We start from the raw sequence: 20064 nt of genomic DNA, 5'->3' as shown, positions 1-20064 counted from the left end.
CCCAACCCCAGCCCTTGTCTGCCTGCATGCACAGGGTCTAAACCTGGGGTTCAGACTGTCCCTAGGCATGACAGTCCCATCTGGGATGTGAACGCGTGGGTCTGGTTGTTTCCAACTCTGACCAGTTGTGCTACCGAGCCATTCGTCTCTGGCCCCTGTGAGTGAAGGAGGACAACCTTGTGTCTTCCACACAGATGCAGCCCCTCACTGGGAATGCAGTTTTGGGGTGTGGGTTTCAGCCCTCATTCATCTCTACTAGGTGCTTTGTTTGGTGTACAAACTGTCCAACTGTCCTTAGACAGTCCTGTTTTTCTCTTGCCCATTTTGGAACTTGGCCTAAGGTCCTTGCCTCCTCTGAACCCTCTCCTCATAGGTCATCCACTTGGACCCTGTCTCTGATTTACACCCTGGGTGGTAGCCTTTATTCCACCTGCCAGACTCACATTGTCCTCACAGCTGAAGCCATTTATACAGTGCACCCTGCAGAGCAGCCGCAGACGGATAGCAGGGGCTGGTGCAGAGGAAGCATGAGAAGCCTCATGAGGCAGGCGTCACCCTGGGGAAACGGAAAGCCAGGCCTGCTCCTCTCCAGAGCCGGACCCAGAGTCTCAGGCTTCCCTGGATGCTGCAAATCCCTTCTTGTCACAGCCAGGACCTTCGCTGGAGTGTGGCTCCCTGCCAGTCCCCAGCAGGAAGCAGCAAGCCACTCGCAGGGCAGGCCACCAGCCAGGTGAGGGAAGGCTAGACTCAGTGTTCTGGTTTGGGGGTTTTTTTGTTTGTTTGTTTGTTTGTTTTGGTACCGGGGATCGAACTTGGGTCCTTGCACTTGCGCAGCAGGCGCCGAAACCACTGAGCTAAATCCCCGGGTTAGACTCAGTGTTCTGTATGTGGAGTTCAGCGAGCTCTGTTAACATAGACTCCTGCCACTGTTCGTCAGCCCAGGAGAGAATCATTTGTCTTTGACGCATATCAAGGTGAGATGAGGAGGTGCCTACAGGTGATAGCAGTTCAGTAAAGAATCTTGAACTTAGAGTTAGGAGACAGGCTTGGAGTTATGGGACCTTGAACAGAGCACATCTCCTGACCCCAGTTTCCTTTTCTGTAAAATGAGGAGCTTTACATATACTGTTCCCCCTTCCTAGAATATTCTTTCTGGCCTTTTGTAGCTAACTGTCCTTAACCACATATGTCTTGACCTAAATGTTACTCCTACAGCTAAACATTCTGTGACTTCTACTCCAAGTCTCCTATAGATTAGGGCTCCTGTATTTGTCAGCTTCCCATCTCTATAACAAAATACCTGAGAAAATCAGCTTATAAGGAGGATAGATTGATTGGGATCATGGTTTCAGGGTTTGAGTCCACAATTAGCTGCTTCCATTGCTTTGGGCCTTAAGAGAAGCAGAACATCATGGCAAGGAGCACATGGTGAAGCAGAGTTGTTCACTTCATGGCAGCTGGGGAGGGGGGCAGATCCCACTGTCCCCTTAAAGGACACACCACAGTGACCTAACTTCTGGCCGCTAGGTCCCACCTCCTAAAGGTTTCATACCTCCTAGTAGTGCCACAGACTGGTGACTAAGCCTTTAAACACATGAACTTCTGGGAACACTCCAGATCTAAATATAACAGTCCCCTTACAGGGATTTTCAAATGTGGATCACAACCATTCATTGTGGAACACAACCATTAATGGATTATAATTAATGTATTATTGGGTTGCAACCAGCATTTTAAAAATGAAAATATCAGGGTGCATTGCTCATAATAAGGATAAGAAATGTTTCATGAAACTTTTGTTTTATCATATATGTCTGTGTGCATGTGTTTGTATGCATTTGGATTCAAATGTGTATTTTTCTAACAGATTGAAAGCCTCTGTTTTAAAATACTCTATCCTGGTGTTTTGCCTCCATGATACTTAATGTGCTGTAGCAGCAGCTTATAATTATATAGTTATTGGTGTGCTTATGTTGTTACTCTGTACTCATTTCACTAGCTAACAAGCTGCATGAGGCAGGGACAGACTGACTCATCCAGATAAGACCATGCAATAGTTGGGGCTCAACAAATCATTGCTGAATGAATGGATTTCAGAGGTATATTTTGTGGCTATTGATCCTTAGGTCTGTTCACTGGTTCCTAGGAGAGAGTAGGTAGTGATCCCCTCACATGGGTCCATATTGGACAGGAGTATTTAGAGCAAAGCAATACTTAGACTTCTCAATCCCTAGATTGGGAGTGTCACTAGAGATGCCACTCCAGTTGGGCTGCCGGAGGCAGGAGGCAAGATCATGGAAACATCTGGGAGCCTTTGACTCCAGGTTGTCCCTGGGTGGTGCCACCTCTCCTGTCAGCTCCCTTCCCCACATAGGTATCCGGGGTTTGAGAAGCATTCTTCAAATGGCTGCCATGTCTGCAGTTATTCCTCCAGAGGACACGCTCGAAGACTTCTGCATCACTTGTCTTACCCTCACCCTAATAATGTTTGGTCCATGTATTATTAACTTTCCCATGAATTTAAGAACAAAAGATGATTATCGAAATCTCTATATCCTGCCATATTTTCAGAGAAACTGCTGAGTGCAGTGTATTTAATGCCTGCAGTGTATAGTAGTCCCTCAAAACCCATTTTAGATAACAAATATAATTCAAAATCGCCTATGAAATGAAAACATTACAGAAATGCATAAGACAGAAAGTAGGATTCCTTTATATATAACCTTCTCCTCCAAAGAATCACTGCCTCTATTTTGTTGAGTATTCCAACTTTTTCCTGCAACGTGCTAACATGTTTATTTTTTAAAACATGGGCTCTTACTATTTTTTACTATAAAACAATAAGAAGGCTTAGAATAAATGAGAAAAGTAAAACCACATTTAATTACCCCACTCAGTGAGAAGTGGCACCAAGGCGTGGCTTGGAAAGGCTTCAGCACTGCCTCTCCACACCAAGCTACCCAAGTAAACATGCCGTCCAGATACAAACGTGCTTGTTCTGCAGATGCGACTGCGAGGCCCTCTGTCTCCTGCTTTCACCACGTTAGCAACCCTAAGGCCCTCCACACAGGCCTTTTGCTGCAATGCTGTTTGTTGTGGTGAACATAATGACTGCTTTACAGTGTCTTGTAACTAAATTAGAATCGCCTCCATGTCCAGTCTTTATCACGTTCAAGCCCCAGTGCCCACAGCCCCATATAACACTGGTGTTGCTTTTGTAGCACTGTTTCCAAGACACTGAAATAACATGCAAGGAAACTTTGTTTTGAACTTATCCCTGGGAATTGCTCTTACTGTGCTAGCAGGAAAACTGAAACAGGAACAGTAGCTTCTGATCAAAATAAAACTCTGCTTTGTCTAGACTTAGGTAAAGATGTGTGAGCACCTAAGATCACTGGCTAACCTGCCTGAGTTTCCTGAAACATTTGGGAAGGAGTAGAAGGGACATTCCTAGATTCGGAATTCTTCCTTCTCCATTAGCCGGGGAATCTGTTGTTTATTACCATTTAGACAAATGTACTTCAATCCTGAGAGAGGTTGTTAAGATAAGTGCTTTTCAGATTCTTTTCTTCCCTTTGGGAAAGGATGCTGACCCTTCCTCAGAGGCAGAATCCCACCAGAGCCATCATTCAAGCTCACAAGATATTTCATAATGTTCTCATTCATAATATTTCACGAGATAATCTTTTGTACACCTCCTTTCTCCATGTGCAGACACTTAGCCAGAGAGCGTCCTAAGAGCATAGACCTGAGAGGTTGAAGCTGTCCCTATAAAGATCACATGGCAGGGCTGGGGATTTAGCTCAGTGGTTCCGGCACCTGCCTCGAAAGCGCAAGGTCCTGAGTTCAATCCCCAGTACCAAAAAAAAGATCACACAGCAGAAGTAGGCTCTGGGGAGTACCCATCAGACAGATGCAGCGCCCTACAGCCATTGCCACAGGGCAACCACCATAGCACAGCAACCTCTGCAGAAGGAAGGAACAAAGAGGGACTCTTACCTTAGAGAGATGGGTGACAGGAGATAGGATCCATGTATTGGTTTCCTATTGCTGCTGTAACAAATTACAAATTTAATGGCTTAGAGCAACATGTACTTACCATCTTAGAGTTCTGCAAGTTAGAAGTCCAAAATCTGTCTCAGTGTAGTGGGCTAAATGATGGCTCCCAAAATGTCCTAATTTTTAGAATCTATTACTTGATATGACAAAAGAATGAACATTACCTTATATGGCAAAAGGTAGCATTAAATTAATGATCTTGAGAGGAGGAGCTTATTCTAGATTATCTGGATGGCCCCTAAATGCAATCACATGTATCTTTATGGGACCTGGGGGTAAAGTCCAGTGGTTGAGCACTTGCCTGGCATACATGAGGCTCAGGGTTCAGTCCCAAGAACTGTGAAAAACAGAAGCCTCTGCTCCACATGTATCCTTATGAGACGGAGGTACAGGGGATTTTGAGAGAGGACGGTATGACCACAGAGCAGAGATTGGAGTGGTGCAGCTGCAAGCCAAAGATGCCTGGAGCTACAAGAACCAGAAAGAGAAGAAGCAGACTTCCCCAGAGAGTACAGCTGTGCTGACACTGACTTTGGACTTGTGGCCTCCAGGACAGTGAGAGAATAAATTTGTTCTAAGACATTTGTTTGGTGGTAATTTGTTACAGCAGCCACGGGAAACTAATGCAGTGGGTCTGTAACCAGGGTGCTCCAGACTGTGTTTCTTCTGGAGGCCCGGGGAGAAGATGTTCCCTTCCCTTTTCCAGCCTCTAGAAGTGCCTCCCTCCCTTAGCCCACAGTTCTGCATCACTGCTTCCATCATCACATCTTCTGGCTCTGACTCTCCTGTTTCCTCTCACAAGGACCCCAAGGGGGCCACCCAGGTGACCCATTCCCAGATCCTAATTTAATCCCTTTTCCACTGAAGGCCAGGGATTAGGACATGAACACGTTGGGAGCCTACCATAGTCTGTGACCCTAGAAGGTTTGGGTGGGAGTGGTGGATCTGTTTGCTACATTCCAAGATGTTCAGATTAGATGCTGTTCCTTCAAGCTTAAGAAAGTATTTCAAAGGAAATACTTCTGGATGCAGAAGTGTACATGGAATTCATTACACTCACAGATTCCTCTGGCAGGAAACATGGAAAGGCCTAGGTCAGCAGGTGTCAAAGATGAGGTGTGAATGTGAAGTGCTCTCTTTAAGCGTTGAAGCCATAATAGGAGCAGGGAGCAGTCTTCTACAGTGCCCATTTTGGTGCTTAACAGAAGACTGTGCTGAAGGGGCCTTTGGTTGCCCAGTGAGGACATTTCCTACAGCCCTCAGTCATAGAGCTGGTGCCTGGGGAGACACAAGCCACAGGGAATGAGTCACAAGACGTATACGTGGCACAGGACTAGAGGTGATCGGTGAGTTCCTCCTGAGAAGAGTTAGAGGGCATGTGGCAGGTGCTGTGGCGTCCATCAAAAAAGGTAGAGATGGGGGCTGGGGATTTAGCTCAGTGGTTTCGCCACCTGCCTTGCAAGCGCAAGGACCCGAGTTCGATCCCTGGTACCAAAAAAAAAAAAAAAGGTAGAGATGGTTGATGGAGTGTTGGTCACAGGGAGGATAAAAGCTGAGGAACCTGCACTTGAAACACTTCCATGTAGAAAGAAGAACTCAGGAGGGAGAGACCCAGTAACAGTCGCTGTTGAAGGCAGATAGAGGCGGTTTGATAGTTTGAATCTGTGTCAGGACCATCAAAAGCAGAGTTCCCATTCTGTTCCTGCCTGTCCCTCCAGCTGTGGGAAATAATGATTTCTTCCTTGAAAGTAAATAAAACTTCCTCTTTGGAGAGGATGAGAAACCATTCATTATTAATGCTTCTTTTTATAATCTTTATTTTCATATTTACAGATGCAAGGCATGCTGACTTCAAAGAGGTAGATTGGGACTGGAGAAGAGAATTAATTCTCAACATTAAAATTATCTACTAAAAATACTTGTGCCTATTTTGGAAAAGTTTCTCATGGTTGAATATAAAGTTGAGAATTTTAGGAGATTTGACAACCAATAAGGGACCAGAGAAGAGTCTATTAGGACAGAAATGTTTGTGTTCCTAACCACACAGCTCATTTCTAGGACAAGACATTAGGCAAAGATGTCAGCAAGCAGCCACCTCCTACATACTTGTGAAATGTAGTGAGAATTTATGGTGAATGCCTTAGAACCTTGCCAAATAATTACTGGCTTCTGCTTCAGCTTCTCTTCTCATAACCCAAAGGTTCCAGAAACCAGTTAATGAATTTCCCTTTAAAAGGAGCTTTTTCGATACTTGCTCTAGTTTCGAGCATAAAGTTCACGCTAACGGACACAAAAAGGACTGATCCTCCTGAGGCCATCTCTCTGTAGACAGTGCAGCCACCATCTCCTAGGCAGGTGAGCTGCTGAAGGACAGGTTCTGGCCACCAGGGCCACTGTTCCATGGTGTGTCTCAGTCCACTGATCTCAGCGTTCACAGTGATGTCTTTCATGGGACCAACGTCCTAACTGGGTGGAAGAGGAGGCTCTGTCTTGACGGTTTTTAAATACAAGGGCATTTCACTATCTCAGCATCCTGTGATAGTATAAGGTAATATCAGTTCCGGCCTCTAGCTCTTTTTAAAATTTCGCATATCTGATCATCAAGAAAGAATACTGCAGGGGCCAGGGTTCTAGCTCAGGATCTAGCTCACTGGTTCTGCCACCTGCCAGACAAGCGGAAGGACCCAAGTTCGATCCCCAGTACCAAAAAAAAGAGAAAGAATACTGCATATGTTTAGCTGCTTTGTAAACATTGGCAGAAGAAACTGCTTAGCTAAGGGACCCATCATGAAATTTTTTTTCATCATCCATATAGGAAGTCAGCATTTTTCTTTATATTTGTTCCTCAACTTACTTTATTCCATCACAACATTCTAGAATCCAAGCAGAAGATTGAAGCTTCCAGAGATGAGGGAGAACCACAGTGTGAAAAGCCAGGCTTTGCCATGGCTCGGCTCAATGCAGTCAGGCCGCTGACTGATCAGCAGTGAAGGGAGCTAGGCTGGTAGCTGGGGGGTTGAATGTGTCCTTTGGAGCAGGGCTCCTCAGGCATGGTCCTGCCACTGACTCACCGGGAAGTCTGTGAGGAATGCAGTCACTCTGTCCCTCTGTGGAGATGGCCCAGGATCTACCTTAGTAGCACCCCAGGCAAGTGATTCATACACACCCTAAATTTTGAGACCTTCTGCCCTAAGGGGAGCTTCTTTTTTGAGGTGCACAAAGTCAGTCTTGGCTTTGAAGGACTGCCCCAAGCCAAAAGGGATGCCTGCTACTCCTTAGCAGAAAAATTATCCTGCATCTCTTTTCCTTTCCCTTTGGACTAGGAAAGAGTTGTTCATTAGCTCAGCACTATATGCAGGGAATTACAGGCTTATTATCCGTTACCACCTCAACTTTTTCATAAAATAAAATAAATACCTGTGTATTTCCAGCACCCTTATGTTCCAAATTGGCGCAAGAGCCGAGACTTGAAATGCAACCATCTTAACCTCTTTCACTGTGTGTGGTGCCATTATGAAGTCTTCCTGACACCCTAAGAGCAAAGTCTGTGTGGAATTTCTGGTGGCTCTTTTGTAGAACATCAGGAAACACCTACAAATTTCCAGAGCCCTGGGAAGTCCGTGTGGATGTTGTCAAGGAAAGAAGTGGCTCGTCTCTGAGCACTGCAGGGAGCTTCCATCTACCGCCCTGCCTAGTGAGACAAGCCATCAGGGTCCATGTAGTTGAAGAGAAAGGACAATGATATCATTAATGGAATGGCAGGAAAGCTTGACTGCTTTTAGCTTCAGTGTTGACTCACTGTGGTAGTATAGTCATTTCCTGGTGCCTCTATTTGTCCTTCAGCAAAATGAGATTATTACCTCTTCCCATTGCCTGGTGATGAGGTCATTGTTGGGAATACTTTGAGCTTCTCAGATGAAAGGTGATATAAAACTACAAAGTAAAGAGCTGGTGTAAGACAAGGTACTGGAAGACTGCAACTGAGATGGCTACAAGAAAACAAAATTGAAGGGTGTTAGGATGTCCTAGCCTGCTGTCGCAAGGACTCAGCATGCTTGTCTTCTAAAGGATGGTATGGGTACACGCTGTCCTGTAAGGAAAAGCAGCCTAGTGTAGTGGTTAAAAACAAAGACTTTGGGGTCACTGGCCAACTGAATCAGAATCTAGAGGTGGGGGAAGGGATGGATGCAGTTTAAGAAATTCCCAAGCTGACCTGGTGCACAGCAAAGCTTGAGGAGCAACACAGCCTCACTGGACTACTGGTGGTTCCCAGAGAGACTGTGTACTTCCATGTCTCTCTTACACACTTGGGCTGTCCCACTGCCAGAACCCCTCTTCCCACTCTGTCCCTCTCACCCACGCATGCTCACATCCATGAGCTCTTGGAGTGGCACTGCTAAATGAACCCAGCTTTGCCTTCAAGGCCACATCACATGTTATCTTTTGCCCAAAACCTTTTCAGAAGGAAGAATAAATAAGAAAGAATACCATGCAGCCATCAAAAAGAATGAAAAGAGGGCCAGGGATTTAGCTCAGTGGTTTCACCGCCAGCTGCGCAAGCACAAGGACCTGAGTTTGATCCCCAGTACCAAAAAAAAAAAAAAAGAATCTCCATAACCCACATGGAAAGAAAAGTAACAATGATATTTTTAGAGGAAAAGATCACAGAATATTTACATTTTATTCCATTTTCTTTAAACAGCTGCACAAATATGTATATAGTTTGAATATATGTCTGAAGATTACACATATCTGTTAATAAAAAATTTAAATTTTATATACATCTTTGTTACTAGAATTTGCATACTACTTATATGATTTTTTAAGTTTAATAACAGTAATTACCAAGAGTATTTGCTCAAATAGTTACCATGGAGAAATCAATTGCTGATGCAGCCCTTATATATTATATTATCATTGTGGGCATCTCTTTCCACTGACCAGTCATGGGCTCCTTAATAGGCCTTCAAGCTACTCATCTGCCTCTCTCCATTGTCCAGCACTGTCCCTGACCCTCAGTGTGTGCACGGTAAAGAATTGCTGGATATAAGAGACCTGAAACAGATTCTGGGATGGCTCAGGTGACCATTTCCTGAGATAGTCAGGTCTACCACTGAGACAGATGGTCACGTGGTATGTCTAGTCCTACTAGGGCAATAGCAGGAAGGAAGTGGTAGTGATGGTTGGACCAGTACTACCTGTAGCCTCTATCACAAAAGGAACAATTTGATAGTGGTAACAGGAAGAAGAGGACTTTGGAGGTGGCAATTGGCTACAAGTGGTCTATGGGTCGCTGCCACTAACTTTATTAAATATTGTGACTCCTGATTTATGAGCCATGTCACCTTGCTCCAAAGTAACCCCTACTCTTTTTCAAAGCAATAAAATTCCCCATTCACTTTGTAGAACATAAAAAGATAGGCTCATTTTCTCACGGCATCCTTAATACTCCCTTTCTGTCTCCAGAATCTATACCTCCAGAATCTTGCATCATGATATTGCTTCAGTGTTCCATCTGGAAGACTGTGGCACCCTCTAGGCATCCAATCTCACTTTCACATTTGTGAGTGAGACTCTCGAACTCTAAATGAGGCCAATTATAAATAGGTAGCTGTTGTCAGTGTTCTGTTCATGCTACTGAAAGCATGTGGCATGCCTCATTTTCTCCTTATTGGAATAGCTGTCAAGAGCCAGGCTAGGCTTTTCTTCTTGAACTCCTTGGGCCACACATGTGGAAGTTGATTCCCTGTCACTCACCACCACTGCCACCACACATATCCCTGTGCCAACTTCTTGGCAGAAGTTGAATGTATATGGCTGCTTTTTTTTTTTTCCTTCTGGTACCAGGGATTGAACTCAAGACCTTGTGCTTGCAAGGCAGGCATGGTGCCATTGAGCTAAATCCTCAGCCCTGTTCCATTATCTTTTGACAAAGATGCGATTTTAGGGCTGGGATGTAGCTTGGTGGTATAGAATTTGTGTATATGCTCTAGGCCCCTAGGTTCAATCTCCAATGCTACAAAAAGGGAGGTTTAAAGTCACATTTTAGGGGGCACATAGCGTTTGTTCTTACATAATAATGTTCTTAGATAACTTTTTTGGGGGGGTACTGGGAATCGAACTTGTGTCCTTGCGCTTGTTGAGGCAGGCAGTGGAACCACTGAGCTAAATCCCTGGCCCCTAGATAACTTTTTTTTCAAAAATACTGACTTATTCTAGGAGTTGAGGATGATGCTTGAGGGTAAGAGAAGTCACTCAGCCAGTGTTAAGCATTTACTTTGGTTATGCTTTGGATTAAAGAGGGAAGTTTAAAGTTGGGCATAGTGATGCACACCAGTAATCCTAGCTACTCAGGTAGCTGAGGCAGGAGGATCACAATTTTGAGTACAGCTTGGGCAACTTAGTGAGATCCTGTTTCAAAATAAAAAGGACTGGCTGGGGATTTAGCTCAGTGGTTCTGCCACCTGCCTCTCAAGTGTAAGGACCCGAGTTCGATCCCCAGTACCAATAAATAAATAAATAATAAATAAATGAATAGGGCTGGGGATTTGGCTCCATGGTAGAACACTTGCCCAGCCTGTGCAGGGCCTAGGTTCAGTCTCCAGCACCACAAAGAAAAAAATAACAATAATAATTTTTAAACAGACAAATGTGAAACACACTGCCCCATTCCTATCCCTGGATTTATGATATAGTTTTAATACACTCAGCTATAATCATGGACATTTTACATAAGCCCAATAAAACTAGAATCAAATAAGGACTGATTGCATCTTACTAATCTCTATCCTTGTTAAAATACTGCAGGCAGAAGTAGGAGGATGACTTGAAATCCTCCTGTTCGTCCACGGAGTGTTGATTCTGCCTAAAGTGTTGCTTCTCTCCTCAGGAAATCAGGGTTCTACTTTTCCCTATTGCACATGTTATACTTTCACGTTTTTTAATATTTTGCCACTTTTATCTAGAAGACCTAGCTTCAATTTAGTCATAAGGACTGTGTGACTCCCCTTTTCCTTTGTCTGAAACCTACATATGCAACTGGAAGAGCCCAACAAGGCAAAATGTTAGGGCATTATTAAAATAAAACAAGAAGCTGATTTGAGCTCCTTTCCCAGCCCTTTCTTAGTCATCTTTTCTGTCATCAGTTGCCTCAGGCTGTTTGGTATCAAGGTTGCAGAATCCTCTCCAGATTATAGCAGTTTCTAGTGAGAGCCTGAGTCCTTCTCCAGGACACAGAAATAATTGTTCCCTGGAATAGGAAAGCTTCCTTGGAGGGAAAGTCCTGGGGCAATCTGAAGACATCCCTGCCAGACATCCGTGGACACTCCAGGTGGTAAGTGAAGTGTTCATCCCCAGACATGGCTTGCTGCTCTGTGCATTGTCAGGTTGAAGGCCAGCTGAGGAGCCCTCTGTCCCCTTCTCACCTTGCCAACTCTGATGTTGTTGGATTTGGGAAGATGGTAGCTCAGAACCCTTATCCTAGTACTGGAAGGTACAGCATGGTTGTGAGCATAGTGATCACTGATTGGGTCCTAAAGTTCGTGCCCAGCAAGAAAGCCAGGATTCATAGTGGCCAACTTAGAAAGTCTGTTCATCTGACTAGAGGTTGGACTTTTTCCAAAGACAGACTAAGAATGTTGACATTAAGGAATGCTTCAAGGATACCCAGGATTTGGCTTGAGAACTAATTTTTCCGGGCAGGAGCTGTCCAACATTTCAGCATACTTTCACATCTGCCTATTTGAATAAAACGTAATGATGTTCTGGCTATCTTGACCGGTTTAATGTGTATTAAGGTCCCCCACTATGATTTTGTTGGTCTTTATTTGATCTTTCATGTCCAGTGGTGTTTGTTTCATGAATTTCGATGGACCAATATTTGGTATATGTATATTTATCATTGTTATCTCTTCCTATTGAATTGTTCCTTAACTAACATGTAGTGTCCTTCTTTGCCTCTTCTAATCAGTTTTAACTTGAAGTTTACTTTGAAAATAAAACTGCTGCTCCTGCTTACTTTTATTTTATTTTATTTATTTTATTTTTTTGGTACCGGGGATCGAACGCGGGACCTTGCACTTGTGAGGCAGGCACTGGAACCACTGAGCTAAATCCCTGGCCCGCTTCTGCTTACTTTTAGAGTCCTGGTGGATGGAATGTTGTTTTCTATCCTTTGATTTTTAGTCTATGAATTTCTTTTTGGATTGGATGAGTTGTTTTTTTAATGCAACAGACCATTAGGTTTTGTTTTTTGAACCAGTCTGCCAATCTGTATCTTTTAACACGTTCACAACAGGGCTGTAATTTGTATGTCTCACTGCTGGGTGGCTTGAACCACCGGTGGTACATATATGACTGTCTGGTGCATGACTGTGCCACTTATACCACCAATGGTTCAAGCCACCCAGTGGAACAGTCATGCACATACCACCAGTGGTTCAAGCCAGCAGGAATGTGTAATAGGGAAATTGAGGCCATTTACACTGGAAGTTATGCCTTATTCCTGTCGTTGCATTCTCTTTTTGTTGTTGACTCCTTTATTTTCCCCTTTTTGTTTAACTGTTCGCCTTGATTAGTATATTCATTCTATCCAACCTTTTGGCTTTGCTCATTTCATTGTGTCTAGGATATTCTTGAGTATTTTTTGGAGTACTGGTTTGGTGTTCCTAAATTTCTTAAGTTGTTTTTTGTCATGGAATGTCCTTATTGCTCCATCAATTTTGAATGATAATTTTGCAGGATATATTAGTCTGGATTGGAAGTTGTTTCTTTTACAGTTTGAAATGCTTCAACCCAAGATATTCTGGCCTTTAAAGTGTATGCTGAAAAGTCTGCTGAAATTGTAATTGTAAGTGATTTTTTGCTTTTCTCTGACACTTTTTAAGATTCTTTCTTGTGCTGGGCTTCTGGGATGACTATGAAGGGAAGTGGTTTTGTTTTTGTTGTTGGAGCATGTGTGTGTGTGTGTGTGTGTGTGTGTGTGTGTGTGTGTGTGTGTGTGCGTAGACAGGGTCTTGGTATGTAACCTAGACTGGCCTTGAACTTGCTATGTAGCCCATCCTGGTCTCAAAATCACAATCCTCCTGCATCAGCCTCTCAAGTGTTGGTCTCAAGCATACACCACCATACCCAGCAGAGTGGGATTCAGTGGATGCTTAAAGCGATCCATCCTTTTACTATACAAGCTTCACGGTATGGCTCCCAAAGGGACTTGAGGGAACCAAGGGCCTTGCTTTTCCCTAAGTGGCATTCTGTGTGTACTGGCTGTGCAGTTTTTTGTTTTTTGTGTTTTTTTGGTACCAGGAATTGAACTCGGGTCCTTGTGTTTGCAAGGTAGGCAGCAGAACCACTGAGCTAAATCCCCAGCCCTTGGCTGTGCAGTTTTGTTTCCCTAGACTTACAGAAATTTAGGGGAGGCCAGGCATGATGGTGCACACCTGTAATCACAGTGCTCAGGAGGCTGAGACAGGAGAATTGGTGCAAGTTTGAGGCCAGCCTGGAGTACATAACAAGATCCTATCTCAAAAGCACCAAATAAATAAATAGCTATTACAGCCACATTTTACATTGCCTGCCTTGCAAGTGCAAGGTCCCAAGTTCAAGACCCAGTATCCCCCCGCCAAAAAACTTGAAGAATTAATTCTAGGAACAATGGAAGTTAAGAATAGGAAATATTTATTGAGATAGCTTCTGTCTAAGAGAGACAGAAGAGGACCTGGAAAGTGGGTTGCCCACAAGCCCACTTCTCAAAAACGTTTTATAGAGCAAAATCACAAGGTGGGCATAAGGTAGGGCAAAACTATGGTCAACCAATAAGATTATGAGTACAGGTAATATTGATCCAATGGCAAAGCAAGTCATGTAGCAGGTATACATGGAAAGAGCAAGAACCTTTCCTGGAAGGGATGGACTAAGGTCTTGGTCCCCCACCCAGGTGACTGATTCCTGTTTAGAATATCAGTCATTATTGGGCTGGGGATTTAGCTCAGTAGTTTCACCGCCTGCCTTGAAAGCACAAGGCCCCAAGTTCAATCCCCTGTACCAAAAAAACCCCAAAAAAACCCCAATCAATATTGTTTATCCCTGAAGGAAATAGGTGTAGTCATTTTATCTTTGTCTTTAGGCCTGACCTTCACTGAATGCATCTCCACCCACAGTTGTGATATGTTCTCATCTTCTGCACTGACTTCTTTGAGGGCCTAGCCCTGTCTGACTGCCTATAATATTTCTACCTAACTTAGCTGTCTATAATACTTCCAGTGAAGGTGTTTGACCTCTTTGTGGAAGATAAAGTAGCTGGGTGTGCTTGGAATTGTTTCTGCATCTTCTATTCTGTTCCATTGATCCTTGGGTCTGTTTTTTTGGTCAATATCATGCTGTTTTTATTATGGTGGCTTTGTAGTATAACTTCAGATTGGGAACTGTGGTGCCCCCTGCCTTGCCCTTGTTGCCCAGAATTGCTTTTGCTATTCTAGATCTCTTCTAGTTCCATATGAATTTTAGGATTCTTTTCTCTAGTTCTGTGAGGTATTTTGATTGGGATTGCATGAAATCTGTATAACAGTTTTGGAAGTATGGGTATTTGACTATATTGGTTCTGCCTATTTAAGAACAGGGAATATCTTCCCATTTTCTGATATCCTCATTGATCTCCTTTTTCACAGTACTGTAGTTTTCAATGTATAGGTCTTTCACTTCCTTTGTTAGATTGATTCCTAAGTATTTCATTTCTCTTGATGCTACTGCAAAAGGTATTGTTTCCCTAATTTCTCTCTCAATGAATTTGTTATTGTGATTTTTGAGTGTTGATTTTGTATCCTACTACACTGCTAAATTTAGTTATTAATTCTGTGAGTCTTTTGGTGGAGTTTTTGGGGTACTCTATGTAGAGTATCGTGTAATCTGCAAATAATGATAATTTAACTTCTTCCTTCTAATCCATATTCCTTTTATTTCTTTCTCCTGTCTAATTGATCTGGCTAATGTTTCCACAACAGTAGTGATAGTGGGTATCCTTTGTCTTGTTCCTGATTTTAGAATGAAGGCTTTCGGTTTTCATCCATTTAGAATGGATGTTGGCTGTTGGTTTGTCATACGGCTTTTATCAGATTGAGATAAACACCTATTCCAGTTTTCTGTAGGGTTTATATCATGAGTGGGTGTTGGACTTTGTCAAATGCTTTTTCTGTGTCTATTGAGATGATCATGTGGTTTTTGTCTTTGATTCTGTTAATATGGTGTATAGTTATATAATAAAATCTAAGACAAATCAGAAAATTAACTGTAGTTAAAAATATTCAAAGATGGCATTGTGGTGAACAGCAGAGAAATAGCCTCTCTTAGATTTGATGTCCAGACACTGGAATCTAGCAATGTGAGGAAGAGAAGGAGGAGAGAAGTGGGTCCTCAGGACCCAGCAGGGATCTAAAGTGAGAACTGAAGCCCACAGGGAGAAGGAGGAAAGAGACTTCCATGAAGAGGAAGGAGGTTGCAAGCAGTACTTTCTCCCTGAGCCCTGACTCACTGTGTGGGAAGGGCATCTCAAACCTAGTGACTACTGGCCACCCCAGAGACCTCCACAGAGAAACACACCAGTGGAACAGAACAGTGGATACAGCAGACTGCAGTGGCAGGTGAGTTATTCAGGTTCAGACCTCACCCAGGAGAGGGCAACTGGCCAGTAGCCATCTTGTAGAGGGGCCAACTGAGCTCAGAACTCAGAGCAGCTGCTGGCTGGCTCCATCAGGGTGAGGCAGAACTGAGTTCAAGTCGGCAGGAGATCAAGGAGCCAAGTTCAAGCCAGCAGGGGACACACACAGTGTTGCAGGCTGCACAAATGGGGTTCCAACCTCACCGCCAAAAACCAGCCTGAGCTTCAGAACTAAAGGTGCAGGCTTGCTGAGATTATCCACTACTCCACTATAAATCTACAACTGGTTTGTTGGGATTAATCAACATGTATCTGGGCTCTGTGTGCTCACTATATCTACCATTGTCAACAGATATGCTTTGAAGTGGACATTTTTTTAAAATTTTTCTTTCTTTCTATTTTCTTTTCTTTTTTCTTGATTGTTCTTGTTTTTATATAAGTGTGAACATTGTTTCTAGTTTTTTTGGTTGTTGTTCAGTTGTGTCCCTATTTTTATTTCTTCCTTCTTTCCCTTTTGTCTTTTTCCCAGTTCCCCAAAATTTGTGTGACCTTCCTTTATCCTGCAGCCTTGATTCTAACCTCTTTCTCTTCTTCTATTTCTCTTTTTTTCATCACTTCTTGGCCTTTTGGCTAAGATCAAGAGTAGTATCTATTTGCTTTTTGTTCCCCTCACTCTTTTTAAGTTTTATCCCCTGAGGGTAAAATTGCCATACTGAGGGTATATTTACTGTTTATGATTTTCTTGGTTTTTTTAGATTTTGTTATATAACCACAAATCTAGTCCATGCCATTAAAGGTGCCAAATCAATAGTTACCACAGCTTGTCATTTTCTAGGCTGTATTTGATGCTGTTGTTTTTGCTGATTGGTACTACTTTAGCCAAGGTGACGTAAATGTTCTAATCAGTTGTTCTTTCTGGTATGCCAAGACTGAGAATGTCTAATGGTCATCAACAATACTATAGGCCAGTGCCAAAGAACCATGGACTAGGCCAAATAGACAACCTCTCATCCCCAATAAATTGAAGAGGTAAAATTTTACAACAAACTCAAAACCAAAACCCAGCTATACCTGAAGACATTTCTGAAAAGCAGTCATCTCCTAAGGGTTCTAAATACTAACAGTAAAGCTACTTACCAAACACAATTTACAAGCATCAACCCAGGAATTAAACTAAGAAAGTAAGAAAGAAAGAAAGAAAGAGGAAAAGAAAATGGGAAGACACTTAAGCAAACTTCCAGCTCACTGTAGGCAAACCCAGGGGAAAATGAGGTAGAAGAATTTGATACCCATCCACCTGGACTCTGGGAAGAGTAACAATGGAAGTAACAAAGGAGATAAATGAGGCTCTAGAAAAAAATCAAATCAGAAATAGTTTCTCAGATAACTACAGAGATGACTATAATGAAAGACATTTTTAGTGACTCTAGAGCAGATATAGATTTAATAAAATAGAGGAGCTTAGGAAAATGATAGAAACCATGAACATCCAACATAGGAAAGAAATGGAATCCATGAAACAGATTCAAACAGATATCCAGGAGATTAAAAATTCCACTGAAGAAGAGGGGAGGGCTGGAGGGAGAGCTGCAGGAGGCTGTCTGCTCCCTGAGAGTTAAGAATGGCCAATTTACACAACAGCTGGCAGAGTGGGAATTAATAGCTGCTGCATAAAGAACTCACGGCTGGATGCCATAACAAGGTCTCAAGTCGCACGGAACACGCCGAATCAGCCCGTGCCCTGGCAGCAATCCACTGGACACCCCCACCCCCCACCTCCGCTCCTCTGGCCTCTTCTCTGTACAGCCACCTGGTTCCACACTACAAAGACGCAGAGGACACTGGACCACAAGACCACTGTACTGGTTAAGTTGGAGTCATCTTCACCTCCCATCAGGACCGGGACTACCTTCAGGGGAAGGGCAGCTGGAATCTGCAGTACAACTCTGCAGAGTTCAACCCTACAGGAGGACAGGGAGCTCAACTTGGAACTTGCAGCCAGAAATCTGCCTGAATCTCACGGGTCTATGACTAGCTTGCTGAGACTCATTGACTTATATCTGCACACTGCTACCCGCATTGTCTATTGTGACAGCAGAGACATACCCTGAAAGAGGCCCTTCATCTTCATTATTTTTTATTCCCAAAATTAGTATTATTAGTTTTTTTCTCTTTTCTTTTCTTTTGCTCCTCTTATCTTTAATTTTTTTTCCTTCTCTTTGCAAATATTTGTTTTTCTCTCTTTTTTTCTTTTCTTTTCTTCTTTCTTTTCTCTTTCCTTTCTCTCTCTCTTCCACTCACTCTCTTGGTTACCCACATTGTTCATCTTCCCTTTTAGTCCCTGTTTTGGTCCTCATTCGGAGTTCTTCTTTATTTTCCTATTATTCTCTTTTTCCTTCTCACCTGTGTCCTCTGGCCACACTGCTAACCTTCCCCTATCCTTCTTCCCATCTGTCCCTCCCTCCCCAACCCCTTCTAACTCCCCATCCCAAAGGGTAAAGTTGTGATATTGAAGAGTTTATTCACTATATGTTGGGTTGGTCCTCAATCCTGATTTAAGTCACACAGCTAAAGGTGATAGATTAATAACTACCACAAAATGTCATTTTTGAAGATGTACTTGATGCAATGGTCTTGCTGATTGTATCACTTGGGCTAAGGTGTTGTTATTGATCTAGTCAATGAACCTTCCTAGTATAAGGAAAATGAGATAGCCTAAGAGTCATTAGAGACTCAAAACTTAAAGACCAGCTATATCTGGAAGACACCTCTGAGAAGCAATCATTCCATAAGGGTTCTAATTACAAGCAACAACGATACCTACAATAAGCAATTTCAAACTATCAACCCAGGAGTTAAACCAAGGACAGTACCAAAAACAAAAATGAGAAGACATTTGAGCAAGACACAAACTCAGACTTCCACCCCACCAAGGGTAAATCCTGGGGGAAATGAGATGGAAAAGTCCCATAACCAACCACCTGGATACCCTGAACTGATAGCACACGAAGTAACAAAACAGATGAATGAGGCTCTAAAAAAATTCAAAGCAGAAATAATCTCCCAGATATCTACAGAGATGGTGAGCAGAGTGAAAGACATGATTAGGGGATCTAGAACAGAAACAGATATAAAAACAGATAAGCTCAGAAACATGCTGGAAGCCATGAATACCCAGCATAAGAAAGAAATGGAAACCATAATCGCCCAACATAAGAAAGAAATGGAATCCATGAAACAGATTCAAACAGATATTCAGGGGATCAAAAACTCCATTGAAAGTATCCACAGCACATTAAGGGAATCTGAAGATAGAATATCAGATATAGAAGACAGGATCACGGTTAGAGACCATGAAAATAGAGATTTCTTAAATAATAAGGGACCGTGAGAAATTAATCCAACAACTGCTAGATGATGCAAAGAAGAATAACATAAGACTGATAGGAGTCCATGAAAAAACAAGAGAAAGCACAATTGACATAAAAAAACTGTTCACAGAAGTAATAGTGGAAAACTTCCCAGACAGAGGTAGAGAATTGGACATACAGATAAGTGAGGCATATAGAACTCCAACTAGCCGTGATCAAAAAACATCTACATCTAGACATATAATAGTCAAGATCCCAGAAATCTAACAGAAAAACAAAATCCTGCAAGCAGAGAAAAGAAACAAATCACCTACAAAGGAAAGCCCATCAGAATCACAGCAGACTTCTCAACACAAACCCTCAAATCAAGGAGAGGCTGGAGTGAAGTATTTCAAGCCCTAAAAGAAAATAACTTCCAACCTAGACTGTTGTATCCTGCAAAATTATCTTTCAAAATCGATGGGGAAATTAGATACTTCCATGACAAAGAACACCTGAGAAATTTCATGAACACCAAACCAGCACTACAAGCAATTCTAAACAATATCCTAGAAAAAAGAAATGAAGGTCACAACTCCATGAGGCCCAACAGAGGGAAGCCACCAGGCAAGGTAAGACACTAAAGGGAAAGAGGGAAAAAATAAGAAATAAAAGAGCCAACAAAAGTAAAACATCATGACAAGGATAAATCAATATCTATCAATTATAACCCTCAATGTTAATGGCCTCAATTCACCAATCAAAAGAAATAGACTGGCAGAATGAATTAAAAAGGAAAATGCAACAATATGCTGTATACAAGAAACACACCTAACTCAAAAAGAAACTCACAGACTAAAAGTAAAAGGATGGAAAACAGTTCTCCACACCACAGGAACCCAGAAGAAAGCAGGGGTAGCAATCTTATTTGCAGACAAAGTAGATTTCAAACCAAAACTAATTAAGAGAGACAAAGATGGTCACTACATCCCTGTGAAGGAAACA

At 42.6% G+C, this 20064-nt stretch overlaps 1 protein-coding gene and 1 pseudogene across 4 annotated transcripts in view; both read left to right on the top strand.

Annotated features, from left to right (window-relative positions):
* The window catches only part of Mapre3 (microtubule associated protein RP/EB family member 3), a 73368-nt gene that overhangs the window by 12253 nt on the left and 41051 nt on the right, over positions 1-20064 (top strand). The window contains exon 1 of one of the 4 annotated variants that reach the window (XM_087216550.1): positions 499-730. The exons of the other annotated variants lie outside the window; for them this stretch is intronic. Coding sequence (XP_087072676.1) covers positions 528-730 — 203 coding nt within the window. The 5' untranslated portion in view covers positions 499-527. Of the gene's footprint in view, positions 1-498; positions 731-20064 lie in introns of those variants that run through there. 4 annotated transcript variants of the gene reach the window in all.
* Positions 16320-16403, top strand: LOC147827058 (U2 spliceosomal RNA; annotated as a pseudogene).

Source organism: Heterocephalus glaber, unplaced genomic scaffold, assembly GCF_053883595.1.
Source record: "Heterocephalus glaber isolate CG9 unplaced genomic scaffold, H.glaber_assembly_v1.0 deba00001457, whole genome shotgun sequence".
In the NCBI taxonomy this organism is placed as follows: Eukaryota; Metazoa; Chordata; class Mammalia; order Rodentia; family Bathyergidae; genus Heterocephalus; species Heterocephalus glaber.
Note: the sequence above shows the minus strand (reverse complement) of the source record. Positions and strands in the feature narration are given on the sequence as shown.